Genomic DNA, 18740 nt, shown 5'->3' on the forward strand with positions numbered 1-18740 from the left:
CAATAATGAAAACAAAAAGAAGGATAAATCTAAAACTATTGCAAATGGAAAGAACTTGTGTCAACACAAAATTACTTTCAATTCAAGTAATCATTTTTAAATGTTGAACAGTTCTCAGTGTTAAGTTTATCAAATCAATTTTAATCCAGTATTAACTAACGTTTTCTCTACAAAAATATGTAGTTCATAAGAAACTATTATGTTTATTATAAATAATCGAATGGATATGATGCTAATTGAATTCGTATTTCTAATTGAAAATAAAGTTTACTTTATATGACGGTACTTTAAAGTTTTACTTCCATACACAGATGAAATTATTATCAGTTTACTTAAAAATTCAAAGTTTTAAAACCAGGCACAAACCTGTAGTTCAGTAAGCACAAAATATTTGTTACTTTTCTTCGTACAGGTTTGTTGTTCGGTGTGAAAATTTTGTTTGTAACGTTTGATTACTCATATTATATATCTCAAATATATCCTACCTGAGCATGCGCTTTCTGCTGGCCGGCAGCGACTCGGGCCGCTGCTTGAACAGGAACTCCCTGAAGCCGAGAACGTAGCGCTCCACGTACTTGTCCCAGTTGATGTGGCGAACGTCGAAGACGAAGATCTCGCGATCCTTGGGACTCAGTGTGTTCAGCAGGGCGTGGACGTTGTCGTCCTTGAAGCGCCATTGGCGTGTGGCAAAGTACTCCAGGCATTCCACAGCTTTGGCAATTTTGTTTTGTACGTTGACAACGCTAAAAAGGGTAAGAGTACACCACGAGCATTAATTGAGAAAGTTGTGTGGGAGCGGCTGGCACAACTCACAATGGCTTCTTGCCCATGATTCTTGCCACTCCGTCCAGAATGTAGGCCGGCAGAAAGTGCTTGGCTATACAGTTCAGCGTGTTCATGGGGCGGTTCATGCGCAGGTCGCCAGTCGGATACCACAGGCAGCCCTCTGGGAAAATACAACAATAATAATTGTGTAATTATAATGGACATTAGGAGCGCTGCTCAGGGGCTTTTTTCTCCGCTCACCCAGGGGATGCTTGCGCACACTCGTCATGGCGTGTTTGACAAACTCCGACCAAATGATGGGATTGCGCTGACCGGTGCAACAATTGTAGATGAGTAGGTTGTTGGACTTGCGGGTCGCTGTGCGCCAGGCGGCGGCAATCATCAGGTTAATCACAATATCGACAGGTACCATATCGGCCACATAGTTCTTCTCGCACATCATCGTGCGGAACATGCCCTTGGCCAACGCCGAAACCAGGCCCGTTGGCCCATTGAAGTTGTCCACCCATCCGGCAAACGGCTCATTCAGGCTGGCAGTCACTGCAAAAAAACAAAGTTATGAATGTGAGAATATGTACAACAAAGAGAATTTAAATTATTGTATTACTACTTCATAAATATTGGAATGTATATTTTACTGATTTTGTTGGCAACCATCAAATGTTTCTAACAGATATTCTTCATTAACGTAATTAAACCTTTGTGTTTTTAAGATTTAATGGCGTTTTTTATCACTCAGCAATTTATTGCTTTCTAGAATATTAGCTTGAATGTCTTATGAAAATGTTATATTATAATAAGGAAAAACATAATTTTGTTCATGGCTTCTATTTACTTTATAACCATTATTCAACAGAAATGGTCAATCTTATATCCTTAATAAATGTTTAAACTTTTTTTACTTACCAATCGATGGCCTCACAATGGCAACGGGCAGATTACCAGCCTCCTTAAGTAACATATGCTCCGCTAAGGCTTTTGTAAATGTGTACGTATTGGGACGCTTGCCAATCAGGCGCGGTGTCAGCTGAAATATTAAATGGACAATTAATTAGAGAAGCCAACTAAAATGCCACACTTATAGACTAACCTGATCGAGTATATCCTCCGGAAGCCAGTTGATTAGGGAAATGATATCGTCGGGATTGTAGGGCGGTGCATAGATAACCTCAGACACATCGGTTCTATCGCAATTGCAATAGGCAGTGGATACATGGATTAGTGCCTGTAAAATCATTTAATAATTTAGAGATTGCCTCGGGAATCTGGGTTCTGTATCCCAAACTCACGTCCAGTGACAGCATGCGATGGCAAAGCTCGACGAGGCGTTTCGTGCCCAGCATATTGATTGTGACAGACAGTTTGAGCTTCTCGTCGAATTTCACAGTGGCAGCCGAATGAAAGACAACGGAAACATTGCGACACAGTAGGTTCTAAAAACGGATAAATTCTATTAAAATCTATTCATTTAATACGTAAGTTAGATATCACACCTGATCTTTTTCTGAAATACCCAGTTCCTCGGAGGTTATGTCGCCCGAAATCGGTATGACTTTGCTAAGTTCCTTCGGCTTCTCCTGACGCAGTGATTCGAAGAGCTACAAAAATAATAGTAAATAATCTTTTTTTACGGCCTTTTTGCCCTTTGACCTACTGGTGCATTTAGTAGTTCCGTGAGACGGGCCGACACTTCTTGACCGCGTTTCGGTCGTATCAGTAGATATATATTCCTTATGTCCGGACATGAGCGCAGCAACTTCTCCACCAGCACCTGCAAATAGGAAAGGGGAGAAATCGAAATGTATCTAGTCACATAATCATCGAATATAGTCATTAAGCAAGTAAACGATTAATGTTACACCACAAGGACACACTTGACCCACTTCTGTGGTGTCTGCGGTTTGGCTTGACTTGACTTCAGTTCAGTTTTACGTAGGGGTTGGGACACGCCCCAAAAACGATGTGAGAATTGTTCCGGAATTAAGCGACAACGGGCCACAGCAGACAAAAAGGGTAGTGGGTGGGTTCTGCGGACTGTTAAGTGGGTGGTTCTGTGGGTGGTTCTGCGGGCGGTGGGTGGTGGGCGTGCCAGGAGCACAAAATCGATGAACAACACACAACACCACAGTGAGCTCAGAGTCTGGGCGGCGCCACTGCGATTACATGTCATAATGACGCAGCCAGGAGCCACCGACATGCAATATGCACAGAGATAAATTACGATATTAACAAAAAATGGATTTAACTTAGGGAACTCTACGAAAAAAAACTTTATGAGATCTTAAACCAAGTTTAACAATGATTCTAATATATTTCTGTGTTATATTTTGTTATTTTCTTAAAAATTTGGTCAATGAATATTATACCCAAATACCATTGTTAACTAACGTTTCCAAATTTATATTATAATTATCAAACTATTTTAATACAATATAAAAATAAAAAACTTGTTAGTACTAAAACTTAGTATAGATTAACTTTGTATTTTGCAACGCTCATATTGTATATAAAAACCAATTTTTTTTTTATATTATTATTGCAGGGTGCCAGAATGCTTAAAAAATAACATTTAGATCAATTTTCAAATTAATAATAGCTGAAGCTTAGGAGTTTTGTTTTCTGTGTGCATATGCTTAACAATGGCTGGCACAAAAATTGGCACAACAGCCGGAGGATGTATTTGGAGCAGGATGAGGGGCAGAAGAGTCCCCCGCTCCACTCGAGGAACAATTAAGCGGAACTCGGAGCGGAGCAGTGAATTTCAGCCAAAGCAAATGCATAGACGCAGTCACAATACTCGTATTATGAAGCTTTCGCATGGCAGGCGACGATGAGTCAACAGCGTCTAGTGCAGCCAGCTCAACGTAACTCAAGCATTTCGGCTTAAAAATAAAAATAAAAACCAAAAACAAGCAAACCAAGTCAAGCACACACGCACATCGGCCGTAAACAGCCAACACAAACTGCATCTAAAATTCAGGGTGGCCAACCAGCAATTCCACCCACTCAACACTCCGTTCCATCGAGTTTTTGTTTATCAGCGCGCGCACAAATATTTGTGCATGTTTTATGACTGAGAAACACTTGGAGTTTTCAATCGAGCCCAACCAGGCCGGCGGGTTCAATAGTTCAATTCGGTGCCAATAAACACGCGGCGTATGCGTGACGTGAATGAAAGTGGCAGGGCGATGGCCCACAAAAGTATGCAATAAGAGTTTGTGGCGGTGTTTTTTGGCTTGGAAAAGGATATGTAATAAACATACACATATATATTTGTATAGAATTGGCCATAAGTGGGATTTTGGCAAGGTTAATAAGAGGGTATATGTTATTACTGCACAAATATATAAGGGTTTCTTTTGCTTATTTCTTTAAAACAAAATTCAAATTATAGGTTATTAAGGTATGCAATTCCATGTTAACTGATATTAAAATTCCAATTACTGGATGCAATCAAAAAAATATATAATGACGCTTAACAAAAAAGTACCATTAGTAGCAGAAAGTACTTTTACTCATTGAACATCAAGTGAAATTATTCCTAATTAACCTTAAATGAGCAATAATTTCAGCGCTCAAATTAATTATTTTAAGTGCTCACTTAAGCATTATCAACTTAAGTATCAACTCACTAACAGGCCTGTAAAAATCAGTATATTTTGTAAAAGCCTAAGTAATTTTATTCTCGGGAATAATACTTCAATACTGCATTGAAAATGTTTACATGTCAAGCAAAAGAGTATTTTTTTCAAATATATTTTTTAGTGATTATTGTAAATTAATCAATTGTAAATTAATTAAAAGTAAAACACTATACTGAAAGTGTTGTATTGTTTCCATATGGTCTTGAAAGGAACCTACTGAACAGTTTATAGTGTGTAGCGGTGGAAATAATTTTTTTTTTTTTGCGCTAATTCCTGGTAGGATTATTGGATTTTCCGTTCAAATTCCTCGACTCACCTTTCCCATGAAGCCAGTGCCGCCGGTGATGAAGACGCTGCGACCCGCGTAGAACTGGGCGATGGGCACGTAGCTGGCGTCGTCCGCCCGGAACCGTTCGTAGGGCATCTGGAGGCCGTTGCTGCTGGGCGGCAAGGGGAGGGCCGTCGAGTTCGCCACCGCTGCCACGGCCGCCGCGGACGAGGATGCGGAGGCGGAGACGGATGAGGTGGCTCCGCCGGAGCCCGCACCGGAGCCGGCCGCACTCGAGATGCCGTAGCCGGAGGAGGAGGAGGTGCCCACCACCGCGCTGGCGGCGTGGTTGGTTAGTCCGTTGGTTCGGGGGGCCAAGGAGCCGTTGAGCAGCTTGGCATCGTGACTGTTTGCGGGCTGGGGGGCTGCGGACTGTTTGAGGCTGCTGTTTGGGGCTGCTTCCGTTTCCGCTTTGTTGGCTGCCGCGTGTGACATGTTCGATTGTTTGTGTTGCCTCGCTTTCCTCTTTCTTTCTTTTTTTCTTTCGGTTTTTTGTTTCTCTTCTTCTGTATGCTATTATCCTGCGGTTAAGTCCTTAAGTTAGGAAGCAAATCTTTGTCATTTGCAGTGTGCGCTCGAGTTTCCAGTGGGGTTTTCCTAGCTGGTTTCTTCTCCCTTCTGCCCTCTTTAATATTTTGGTTTGGAAGTGTTTACTCTGATGTTTCCTACTTGGAAGCTGCTGAATTGTTCATATAAATTTATGCAATTAAGTCCTTCGAAAAGCTAGTTGAATATCCTTCTGTCGCCGTTGAGCGTCTGTCCATGTTTCCATTAGTCGCTTGTCCTGGAGGTTGCTTTAGGTAGGTTGTTGTACAAAAGAAGTTCAGCAGGAGAGTGGTTAGTCGTCCTCAGGTGTATCCTGTGGGTTGGGTGGGGGTGAACTAGACCGATTTACGACAAATTCCAGGCTTGAGTGAACTGCTTAACTGCAAGAAAAAAACACCGATATATTAAAAAAGGTTCCATTAAAGCAAAAATATTGATCATATTACAGGAAACAACAATTTAATATATCACTGTTTTATTCATATTTTATTAATTTTGTTTTTTATATGAGATTCACATTCACAAACATTTATTCTCTTCTTTCGCAATTTAATCCCTTATTGAATTCTTTATAAACCAATATCCTAAAATACAACCATGTATCTCGCTTTCAATCCTTTATTTAATCATTAACCCTCTTCACTCTCTGTTACCTCCTTCGCCTAATTAGGACAACAAATTTATGTCACAGCAAAACATCCAAGCAAGCCCAAATCAAAGTCCCATCCAATATCCATCCAACCATCCAATTATCCACCTCTCCATTTTTTAACCCATCAATCTTTCTATCAAAACGTCATTTATCCTTGGGACCGGTCTAAAATTAGCCATCATTTTGAGCCGCAGCTGATTGGCAACCCAAATCCGAGCAGTGACGTCTAAGAGCTTGGCAATCGGCCATAACCGAAAAGGATATGCAAATGACGTCGAAGGATGTTATAAACGCGAACACTCCACGGCACTTGGATCTTGGGAAATAGTTTCCGACCAGCCCGCAATCGCAAACGCAATCCCAATCAAATTTAACGCACAATAGAGCTAAGTACGCTAAATCCGCTTAATGCTTTAATCGGCTTACAAGGCGAGAACTCAGAACGAAAAACTGAGAACTAAGAACTGAAAACTGAAAACTGGCAACTGGCAAATGGCAACTGGCAGCCGAGCACTGAAGACCCGTCGAAACGAACCGAACTGGGGAGACGATACTGTCGATAGCAGTGACAGTTGGCGAATGCTCACTACACGTCTGGGAACACTTTATTCTATATTAAACGATTTTTACATGAGCCGAGTGGAGCTGCGTTTAGCTGCGCTGAGCCGACAGATTCTATGGCTATTGCTAAATGACGACCCGCATGATCAAGTGTCACTTAAGAGTGTTTCACACGTCATAATATCTCCACAGGTCCAAAGTAGCCCTGCGCGATTGCATAAGGCATCCATCAGACGCAGAATAACGGGGAGCCGAATGATCTACCCAGTCAACAATGCTGTGTGTTTGTTAAATTCAGCTTTATAAGGGGGATGGCTGTCTAGGAAATATACAGCTCAATCGAAACAGAAATAGTTAACCTTCCCGTGGAGAGGGCAGCGCACTTAGGCAGTCCAAACAAACAGTTCTACCGACGTAGTTCCTGACTCTAGGGTTGTAAAGATCCCTAATGAATTTGTCAACAAGCGCTGGTAACAAGTGAAACAACGGGGCGGGCTAAAAGGAAAAATGTCAGATAAACAACAAGTCGCGAGGTTCGCTTCTCGCGCAAAGCCCTCGATATTTGGTAAATCTGGGAAGGGTTTAACCTTCGATCCCCAGAAGGTATACTCGTACATCAGAAAGTATCCCCCGACCTCATTCGCCATGTAATTCGCCGAATGCCTTGCTAATTGAATTTCAAATTTATTGCTGACCAAATATTGATCGTAACCAGGAAGTAGGGGAGTGTATGTCTATCTGGCTAGATTGATTGGTAGTTAGACAAACCTATAGGGTGTGACGTCAAGCTCGGATGAGATAGTCATGATGATGGTGTTGGTTTAAAGCGTGGCGTCTCTAAAACCAATTTTTGGGGGTACAAACTACTGCTGCCCATGGCTTTCACTTTTATTTTTCGGATCTTTTGTAGGTCTTAGGTTTGGCTTTTTTTTTCTTCTTTTTAAATATCTGAATTCCGCAATATTTTTTTCCTTCGCATGTATTTAAATTTGTTTTTCTTGTTGTTGATCTTTTTTTCTGGTCAAACTTTCGTTTTCAATTTTTAGTTTGTACAAAAATCTACCGCCTGAGATGGCTGGCACTATTTTTTGGTCATTTGCATTCGAGGGCTTTTTTCGCTGACTTGGCAAAATGTTTCGTCGCTTGTCCGCTGTTTCTCTATGCGGTCAAGAAATGTGTTAAGAAATTGGCACATTGGTTGTGTTTGCCTTTTGGCCGGGCATCATCGTGTGTGGCGATGTTATCAAATCGCAGGGCTATATCCGCTGAACTAGTTGAGTGGCGACTCCGTCGGCGCAGCTCTATAATTAAAGTTTAAACAACTTTGAGTCGCGGCAATCAGAGCGGACTCATCACGTAACTGTAAATTTATCAATGAAGCCTCGAGACGCTGCGGCCTGGCCAACTTTGTTGACTGGTTCCTCTTCATTCTAAAGTGAAATTTCTTGAAAATCAACTTTTTCTCGCCCTCTCTTTCCAGCGCCTTTCTGGCGTTTTTTCTCTCTTTCTCCCAGCTGCCCCACCAACTGCAACGAAAATTTGCGCGCCAGCGACAACAGGCAAATGAACCGACCGAACATCGAACCATCGCTTTGGCCCAGCCACGCCCCTAACCGTCCACCCCCCGCCTACCCGCCAACCGCCCACCGCCCCATAGAGCGTGTTAACCAAACATGAAGACCGAAATGTATCTGCGTGTGTGCTGTTAAACGGTAAACATTCAACATTCAACATTCAACCTGCCTTGACAAGGTAGTTACACACCAGTCTTCGTGCCCGTGTATTGTCTGACCCATTTCCTATAATCGTGCCGCATTATCATCATCAGCAACCTCGTCATCGTCATCAGCATCGACTTGCCGGACATTTGGAAGCGGCCGCCTCACAAATTTTAAAAATACCCTAAGGGCCTCCAGGGGATGTGCGACTATTTCAAAGGATTTAAGGTTTTTTGCTGTAGGTAACCAAAGTATAAATCTTAAGCCTTTTGGGTTTTCTGAGTGAGAATAGTTCAAGATTTACCGTGATTAAAAGTTGGTTAAGTACTGCCTAAAAACTAATAAAGAGTTATTTTGTCATACAAAGTTACCAATACAAACACCATAGATTTCTTTGAACAAATTTGTATATTAAGAATAAAATTTTATATCTGTTATGTACCTTCCGCGAAGAAATTACCTGAATTTATATCTTTGTATTCAAAAAGTATATTTTGGCAAGCAACAAGTTTTTAACGTTTTAGAAAAAGACAAATATCTTGACAAGTGAACTTTGATTGAATTATTCAATCGACAAATGATTCGTAAAAGCAATAGTTCTGTTTACAGATTAGCATCTTATTGAGCTTCAACTCATTTGAAAAGTGCGAAAACAAGTGCTATTTGGAGAGAAGGCCCTCAATTGATTAACCACCGCCCACTAATTACTTCTCAGAATGTTCAGAGTGCAAGATTTCAGCAAGTCTCATTGGAACTTCCCCAAGGGTATTTCTTGTTTCGACCTCATCTGCTGTCTTAATTTCCTCCCATGGCCGAAGACCCGTCTTTAACCGTGTTTCTTCTTTGCGCTTTTCTACACTGTCTCCTCTCTTTGGGCCCTGCTGTTTCCTCATTTGGAGCTTGTTGCTTTCGGATTACGAGTCTTTAGCACTCAGGGCTTCGACATGTATATAGACTTACAGCCGCATCGAATGCTTCCGCATGCAGACCATGGACTTTAGGAATTACCACACCACATAGCCGTACGAACCGTGCGATTCTGGGTTGTTGTTTCAGGGGTCTCAACCTGTTTGTTTTGGCAATTTTGTAGCGCGTTTCGTTTTCGGATCGGTGTCCCTCGTATGCGGACCGTATCGAATCGAATTGAGCTGACCACAAACGAAAGTTCAAATATGCATTTTCACTTTTCAACAATGGGAGGCCTCTCATTATGTAAACCCGTAGACCTCGGACCACGGCGGATGCTGGACAGATCTGTGTTTGTATGTTTGTGTGTATGTGTGTGTGTGTATGGTGTGGACCCGGGTCCCATGTGTGAGTGTGTGTGAGTGCGCATAATGGGTCTGTGCCCTCTATTCTATTGAACCTTTGAGTGAGGCCTGGACCTGAAATTGCTGTCCGTTGTTTGTCGGCTGTCCGGTGGCCAGTTGTTGGTGGTCAACCATGTCGTCTGCTCTTGTGGTTATCGTAAGCTATCTATGCTTTGTGTGTAATTGAATAAATCTGTAGGGGGTTGGATAGAATGGATCTCGGATCTGTCTCCCTCCCACTGCCCATAATTCGTGTGCCTTGATTAACAAACAAAAGCGATCTCGCAGTTTACAGCATAAAAGCTAAATTTAACTGTGTATAATGGGGGCGGCTTCTGAGCCCCCGCCTCTTCCCCCACCTGGCAGTGGTGCCCCCCATTCGGAGGTAGTCAGCAGATTAGCTACCCAATTTAAAAGCTCAGCTGAGACGATTCAAGCCTCCGTCCCGCTCGCACCCGCACGCGCTTGCTAGATATTAAATAATTTACAATTATAATATACAGTTTATCTTATTTTTAGGCTGGTCACATGAGCTAAGATCAAATGTCTACGGGCCCAATTAAAACATTCTTTAAGTCCGCCTGCAATTAAAACTTTTTGCACACGCTCAATTTGAATAATCAACCGCAATTTGGGTTTTGCAATTATACGATGAAGATTTATGGAGAACTAGACCTTAAGATAAGCCTCATTTAGTCGTAGCTATGAACTGCGAAACGGGATTCATTCATAAAAGTTTATAAAGGTTTTTCAGGTTCAAGTTTAGTCAAACTAAAGAGCAATTAAGAAAGGGTTATTAGGTGCTAAACTAGTCAAAGAAATGGATATTTAGAAACTGGATCAAACCAGAGAAATGCAGGTTAATGGCAACTAGAAACGAGCGAAGGTACTCTTAAACATGTTAAAAATAGTTAGTACTAATGGTGGATAATAACTAAGACACCTCAGAACTAGGTAAAGAACCGGTAAAGCTTACGAACAAGAACTGCTTAACTCATACGCAAATAAAGCAAGTAAATAAGCACAGGGTCAACAAAGTATTCCAATGAGCAGTATAGAAGGTAATTCCCAGGTTTTGTTTACATCCGTTCAGGTAAAAAAGATGACAAAATGATGGCGTTTCGAGGAAGCGCGTATTTAAAGATTTCTTATTTACTAAATAAACCTCTCGCTCAGCTTTACGTCACAGAACTGCGAAAGTGTGGGTCCAATAAACAATCGATCTGAATGCCAAGTGGCTGGCTTAATGGCTCCGTAACCCATTTTGAGTAGGACCATTAGCCCCGTGGCCAAGTAGAATGAATCTAGCCCAGAGTTGCGAAAGTGAAAAAGAAATTCGTCGGGTGCTCATGTAGGCAAGGCACGTAACCAATAGAAATATGTCGCCTTCTCGAACGCGCGGATACCGCTGGCCGATACTGAAACCGATACTATATACCACAAGTATCTGGCCAGGCCGCATTAACTGTGGCAATAATTTTGGCTGAGCTCAGCGCTTGCTTTCGATGCATTTGCGCATGCGTCCACTCATTTCATTTCACTCCATTCCACTCCCAGCCAGAAATGTGGGTCAAGTCAATGTGGGTTCGCAATTATGACACATTGTCCGAGTCCGAGAGACAGATATTTACCCCAAAAAAGCAGAAATCGATGTAATGATATTTGTAAATGTAAAAATTAAATAAACAATCGACCGCTGTCTCACTCTTTTTACTACAGCTTTTTGAGGGTTTTTCGGCTATTTGGTTTTTTTCGGCTTTTGGTTTTTCTTTTTTGCAATCTGAGATGTAGTATCTTTGTGGCGGTAAGTGTGTGTACGTGTGTGTGGCCATGATCCATGTTTATTTATTATGCTCCATCCACTTTTTGCTGTCGTTATCGTTTTCATTTTCGTTTCGTTGTCGCTAGTCGTTGTCTCGTCTGTGTGCAAATTTTATTTGTAAATATGCAATGATTAATATTACAAATATACAGCAACAAAAATTTCGAAAATATTTGTTGCCTTTTAAAACTTTCTCGCAGCAACAACCTGGATATTAATACAGTCAAACTTGTATAATATAAACTCCCACGTGACTTGAAGTTTAATACAATATGTACTTATTTAACTATTAATACATAGTAATCGAAGATCCCCAGATTTGACTAAAAGCAAACATCTATCAATGCATCTTTGAAACTTTTGTCTTCTGTTCACATATCTATACTTCAAATAAAGTTTCTGGCGCCAAACTAAATTAAGATCATATTGGATAAAATCATCAATATTATACGCTAAGTTTAATGGCAGTTTTAAAAATCGTTGAGCAATATTTAATAATCTGGAGCCCAACCCGATTTGTTTTTGTGTTATCGATGCTCTACTGTGAGCAGACGGTTTAACGTGGGTCAAATATTAGCTAAAAACGAAATTGCATAATCCTACGAAAAAAGAAACAGCTCAAATATTTGTGGGCCAAGCCTGGCTTGCACTTACTTGTCAGACAAACATATAGCCGGATGCTATTGGCATTAATCGAAGATGCTGCAGCTGCTCGTGTTTGCATTTACTTGATTTGATTTTTCCCACTTTGATTTTCTGAGAAACCCGGAAATTAGGTCATTGACATTGGGGAGTTTGCGAACTGGCTTGTTATGGTTTCGGGTTTATAATATATCGCAACTTTTGGCACTTGCAGAGGTTTTTAAAGGTCGTTCGCGAGGAAAAAAACTGAGTACGACAGAACGGAAAACTATTTTTGTAGACGATTCTTTAACTCTTTGTTGACACTACAGGCAAGGCAAGATACGATGATACCGATACCAATGCCCACTCCTGACACACTAAAAAACTCCAGACCGAAATTCTGCTTCTTCTTCTTCTTTTTCTTTGGCTGCCCCCAAGAAATTTCTCCAAATATTTTCACTTTTGCGAGAGAGCGCGAAGAGAGGAAAGGCGAAGAATGACCGTTGCGCAGGCGCAAAGAAATCGAGCGGATGAGAGAGGAGGAGCGCGTGAGAGAGATGGAGAGTGCGGCCGCGGGAGAGAGTTGACCGTTCTTTGCTCGCTTTCTTAACTTTTTTAACTGCTTTTCTTAACCATCTACCATATATATGTATAAATATATTTAGTCGTGATCTTTTAGCGACGCGTCCGCTTCGTCGGCCGTTTTTAACTGAACTAAACTTGGCCCTCGAAGAAGTGAAAGATTTATGCAGTCGGCTTCAAAGCTGCGCTGCCAAGAAAGGCGCACAAAAGAAAGCAGCGCGAGGAGAGAGCGGCGGACACGTAGATTTCGGTTGCGAGATTTGAGATTTCATGTTCGAGATCCCAGAAGAGAGAGAGAAAAAGAGAGCGCCGCCGGCAGCGACGTCAACAGAGGCAGCATGCAACAAGCTTTAATTGAAAAAGCCGCAAAAGAACGGTGTGGAAAACAAGTCGTGGAAAACGGAAAAACCGGAGGAGGATGAGATGGCAGTGGAAGAGTAGGAGGAAGAGGAGGGGCAGCGGAGAAAGAGAAGAAATTGGATATGTGGTTGTGGTCAGGCACTGACATTGACCACTCACGTCGACGCCGGCAGCGACGACGGCAGAGGCAAAAGAGGTCAAAGTACACACATAAGCTTCAACAGTATCAGGTATCTCCCGCTGCCTTTGTGTGCGTGTGCATGCATAATCGTGCACTTGCCACCAGGTAACAGTTAACAAAAAAGAAACCCCATCAAATTGACCAAAAAAAACTTTCGTGTCTAATTGAAAGGCAAGTCACACTTGCGGTTAAAAAAGGGTAAGCGAGGGGGCGGAGAGATGATTAATTCACCACAGTTATCTGAAAGAACTAATTGACTACACTGCTAGAAATATCAGCCCTTGTTTGAATTAACTAAGGCTTAGAGCATAACAATGCAATATAATAATGGACCTTGAGGATTGTTAAACATTATACCATTTTAAATAAGTACACTAATAACAAACATTTACTCAAAGGGAGTGAACCTTTTATTAAAATTATTATTAAGAAGAAGAAAAAGAAAGGGATTTTTAAACGCATTCAACACCAAATACAGATTAGGTTGACATTGAAATTTAAGAAAGCCAGCGCGAACAAACGGGCTAAAAAAAAACTTGACCGTGAATTATTTATTGAGAAAAATAAAACCAAAGTATGCCATTATTAACATACACATTTTTTTTTTAAGTTTTATGAGTATTATTCACATAATATTATCGGCTTACAAGTCCCAAAGCGCTTTTAATATATGTATGTATGTATCTACCTAAGTAAGTTCATATTTTGTTTTTCATGTAGTGAACATGACAATTCAAAGCTTTTTTGGTAGGTTGTGGGTGTGTTCCAGAAATATGTCTGCCACGTGCCTCCGAAATCCCTCTAATTTCGTTGGCCAATATTTTATTTTAATTGAATTGGCATACACCACTTCTCACATTTTGCGAGCTATGTATGTACGAACAAGTTCCCACCCAAAATAGCCCAACGGAAAGCGGAAGCTGCTGGTCAAATCGAAGAGTTTGCCATGCGTGACTAACGAAATTCAAACCATCTATCTTCTTCCCTTTTGTGCAGTGCAATAACTAAAGCAGTCACCGCAAAACTTTTCGCAAAACCATTCAATTTATTTAGTGAAGAGGGCTCCGAATCAAAGAAGCTGGGCAGGAAACGACCCATTTGCCTACTTTTGGGCTGAGCAAATAAATTCCCATCTGACCGGAAATGGGGCAGCATAAAACAAAAGTTTCGTTTCTCAATGGGAAGCACAAAATTCACATTAAAGGGGAAGGTACTTTAGTGGAATACAAATATTTGGCTTACATCTGATATATAGAGAGGATGTGTGACGTAAAAAAATCTGTGATAAATGAACACTATGAGCTAGGTTGACATATGAAAACTTTGAAAGAAGTTGAACAATAAATATTTAATTCGGAAAAGGTATACAAAATTGTAAAATATAAACTAAATGAATTTATAGCTTAAGCTTTTCTTTCAAAGCCGAAATTAATTCGTTTAATACGGCACGTTTTAATGTCGCATAAATGCTTTTCACAGTGGTTTAATTTTATTTACACAAACTTTTTTAGTGGCACGGGGAAAGTATAACAGATAGACTATTACAAAATACACTTAAAACGATTTACGTTCCCCTAAATATAAAAATCTAAAAGCAGCTTTATCAGCTGGGCAGGGTTTTTAGCATAGTCACTCAAGTGTCACACTTTGGAGGCTTAATATACACAGCCCCCACCATCACCCCCTCGTCTATGGCTTTGTTCATTTTTATTTTTTTTAATTACACAAAGTTACGGCATTAGATGGCGCCCTGTTGACAGGACCTGCTCGTTCTCGTCCTCGTCCTTCTCATTTTTCCATTTTCTCGGCTGTGAAATGGCAAACACTCACACACATGGTCGCTGGGTGAGGGGCGAGGCGGGGCGGGGGCCGTAGGGTAAATCGAGGGGGCGTGGAGGGGTGTTGGGTAGACAACAAAACGGGGGAAAATGACATAATGCACTTGAAATGTTATCGCCTCACCGTCGAGTGCAACAATACACTGGCACACTCACACTCACTCACACACACGGCTTGGAAAATTTACGATTAAAATCGAAATTATTTATGAGACCAATTAACGGCCAGGTTGTCAGCAGCTCCATTCATCTTGGGCATACTTTCGGGCTGAGCAGCCCCCACCACCAGCACCCCCTCTGAATTTTCCCAAAAGTTTTCCGGGCGCGCTGCCACTACTCACACATCGTTTTTTTATGCAATATCAGCTCAGTCCTTAGCGCCTGTCGGAGGAACTTTTTCTGCACTTTTCACGCTTTTTAGGAAACATTTTCACCGCTTTGCAAAGTATTAAAATCTTTACTGAATTTTGTTAAAATTTTCTAAGATATTTAATGAGAAGAACTTCTGGAGAAGAACTCGCGTCGGCCGCCTTGAAAATCAATTGGAAAATGCCTGTTTCATTTTTTTCTCCCAAGCTCCCCAAGATTATTTCACGCGCCTGCTCTCATTTCGAGAGAGATATATAGAGAAGTGTCAAGAGAAGGTGTCCTGGAGAGAAGAGAAAATGGCTCTTTTGGCTACCCTTTTCTGCTACTATTTTACTGGGCGTCTGCCGGCTTTTCCGAGGGGTTGCTAACTGCTTATATAATGCCCAACCAGCTGACTCAACAGTTCTATTAATTTTCAGATAAGATAGGACTTTATCTAAAGGCTTTATCAGTCTGATATTGGGCCCGCAGATACTGAATTTAATTGTTTCATTTTCTGGGAAAATTCATAATTTTATTAAGCACAATTTCAGGCTGATTTTCTTTTTTCGCGTACGTAGCCACAGCAACACTGTCTTCTACGCTCTTTGCGGACTTTCTGCTGACTTTCGCTCTTTGTCTTTTCCGCGGAAAGCTTGTCTTCTCTTTGACGGAAACGCGAAACGGAAATGTCAGATTTTCTGCTAAATTTTTTACAACCGTCGACGCCAAAAAGCAGCGACATTCTCCGGATGAGATAATAAACCCAGCGACATACATTTTTCTATGGGGAACGAGGGGGCGACCATCAGCAGGGGCTGCTGCTAAGAGGGGACTAAAAATAAATGGCGAACAAAAAAAAACAGGACAGAAAAATATGCTCAAACTAGGGCAAAATTTATGCTAAAAATATAAAAAGGAGAGGAAATAGGAAAAGAGGGAAATTCGGGGTATGGGGGCAGGACCCAAGATTTTTTTTTCAGGGCGTGTACGTACCGGCTCCAAAAGGAAAGTGAGGTTAGAAACGTGTGCGGATGCTGCGGCTATTTGAACTGAACTAAATTTTTCTGGGGAGTTGGGGGTTTTCCTATTTTCTGCCTTTAAATATTTTCTTGCTATTTGGCATCACACTCACTCACACACGTTACCATGCATTTCACGACGCGTTTGTTTCCTTTTTTATTTATTATTTTTTTTAACAGCCTTATGTTTTTTTATGTGGGGAAAATGTACCGTTGTCTTCGACGGAAAGAAGAGAGCAGTACTGCTTGAAGTGCGAAAAGTAACTGAACTGGAAGAAGAAGCTTCTGGCGAACCGGGCCGCCTACAATTCTCACCATTAATACCGCGCTCTTTCTCTGCTCTGCTTTCCTTTCTCCACCCTCTCGCTGTTGGTCGCTCTCCCTTTTTTCGGTGGTGAGTTGACAAACACATACACACACTCTTGCGCTTTCTGGGGGCTGATATTGCTATGATTTTCCCACCACCTTGGCCGTTTTTCCTATTGAATGAAATCCACTTTGGTCTAGTTCTTCTTCCTCTTCCGCTCCTCTTCTTCTTTACGTACCGTTATGCGCCTGCGTTGGCCAACGGAATCACCAGACTTTCGGGTAGCAAACACAGAACCAGATTTTTTTGCACTTTTGCACAGATAAATATCCCGGCACACAAATCAACGGTTGCTGGGATTTCGAATTAACGATGCCGTTGCCACCTCTCCGCCAAAACAGCGATGCCACTTCGGGGGAATTTCAAAATCATTTAAATGGTGGCGCAAAAGTTTTGGTATGATTTTATTTGCCTAAAGCTTGGTTTTCCCAACTAAAAAATTTTCCCTAAGCAGTTACTTATATGTTTTTATTTGAATTTACGAAAAATAACAAATAAATTAAATTGTTTATACGGTTAGCGCAAAAGCTTTGGAATGATATTATTTGCTTAAAGCTTGGTTTTCCTAACTAATAAATTTTCCCTAAGCAGTTACTTACATGTTTTTATTTGCAATATTTTTACAATAATTAAAAAACTAAATTAAAATAAATTATTTAAATTAAAAATTATTTTCAGAGATCTCAAGTTCTTAATATAATAACAATCTTCGGAAATTATTTGCTTATATTACATTCTTATGGTTTTTACTGCATTTTTATAGTAATTTAATCTATTAAATAGAAATCTTGAAGTCACAACCTTCGGAGGCTCAAATATTTGGACAATAAGCAAGGTCGCCATCCGATTGCAGTGCCCCAACATAAATGTGAAAATCAAAACATAAAGACGACAAAAACAAACCAAAAATGCATTGTCATATGGGGACGGTGGGGCCTTAGTTGTCGGATATATAGATAAGGGGTGGCGGTGTTGACTGCTCTGCCACTCTGCATATTAATCAATTTTAAAATACATTAAGACAAATGAATTGGAAGAGATTGATGCGGAATTAACCAATGCTCTTAAATGGGAAAATAATTAATATATCAGGAATAAAGTCTATATAAACGGTTATCTATATTTTGATTATTTATTTTGTTTTTAATTATTACAATAAGCAACTAGTTATGCATAAGATTTTAATGGAATAGACTTACTTTTTTTAATAAATAATATACAAAATTTAATGTATTATATACGTTTGTCATCGTTATACATAAAATTAAGTGTAGTTTACTAAATATTTGGGATCGAATTTTGAAGCGAAATTGTAATCCAATTAAATTTGTAATCTACAAGATTTGTAAGCTGTTTTTAATTTCAATATACAAGAGAAAGTTCAAAAAGATACCGCATAAATAATCTGATTAAAAGTGTGTAAGTTGTTTAGAGTTTCACGGATAAGCCAAATCCATTATTATTTTAGCGTACCCCTTGAACCGCTGCCCAAAGAGGGTATTACCGGAGACAAGCGACTTTAAAGCGATAACATATAGGTGAGACATCGACAAACAGACAAAAGCCAAACATGAAATGAAAACCAAAGCCGAGCTCATTACTCATGCGCATTGGGTGACGTCGTTTTGTGGCCCAAAGGTTTTTTTTTGACCAAGCCCAGACTCGACAGCTTCACAAGATTCCCCATCTTCACCGCCACTTTTTTGTTAACTTGCTCCAGTGCAACTGAGTCGCGATGACTTGGCACTAAAAAATGTGAGTTAGCCATGAAATTTCCCAGCCATACGCCAAGACTAGCAGCCAAGTAGCGCTGACTAAGTGGAAATGCGATTAACTAACAAGAGCCTTTTTTGCGGTTTTCCTGCTACTGAAGTTACTAGCTGTTGGGATTGTGGGCAAATTAAATGGAAGACACGTTGGCAGGCACTTCAGATTAGTATGACTGAAAATTGCATTGCTAATGAGCCTGATTGATTTGTTTGAGGTTTCGGTTGAGAAAGAGTTAGGAGAAAATGAGTAAAGGCAAATAGAGTTATCTCACATGGATAATT

General features: G+C 40.6%; 1 protein-coding gene across 2 annotated transcripts in view; it reads right to left on the reverse strand.

Annotated features, from left to right (window-relative positions):
- Window positions 1-16589, reverse strand: part of LOC108090362 (putative fatty acyl-CoA reductase CG5065) — an 18262-nt gene extending 1673 nt beyond the window's left edge. Inside the window, exons 1-10 of one of the 2 annotated variants that reach the window (XM_017188988.2) lie at window positions 16297-16589; window positions 4747-5684; window positions 2441-2557; window positions 2280-2384; window positions 2076-2219; window positions 1877-2011; window positions 1693-1813; window positions 1027-1326; window positions 814-946; window positions 486-743 (exon numbers count right to left, since the gene is read on the reverse strand). In XM_017188988.2, coding sequence (XP_017044477.1) covers window positions 486-743; window positions 814-946; window positions 1027-1326; window positions 1693-1813; window positions 1877-2011; window positions 2076-2219; window positions 2280-2384; window positions 2441-2557; window positions 4747-5193 — 1760 coding nt within the window. In that variant the 5' untranslated portion in view covers window positions 5194-5684; window positions 16297-16589. Of the gene's footprint in view, window positions 1-485; window positions 744-813; window positions 947-1026; window positions 1327-1692; window positions 1814-1876; window positions 2012-2075; window positions 2220-2279; window positions 2385-2440; window positions 2558-4746; window positions 5685-12021; window positions 12711-16296 lie in introns of those variants that run through there. The other variant, XM_017188987.2, reaches the window with a different exon arrangement.
- Between the last annotated feature and the right edge of the window lie 2151 nt (window positions 16590-18740).

The sequence above is a fragment of the Drosophila ficusphila genome, unplaced genomic scaffold (assembly GCF_018152265.1).
Source record: "Drosophila ficusphila isolate 14025-0441.05 unplaced genomic scaffold, ASM1815226v1 contig_414, whole genome shotgun sequence".
Lineage (NCBI taxonomy): Eukaryota > Metazoa > Arthropoda > Insecta > Diptera > Drosophilidae > Drosophila > Drosophila ficusphila.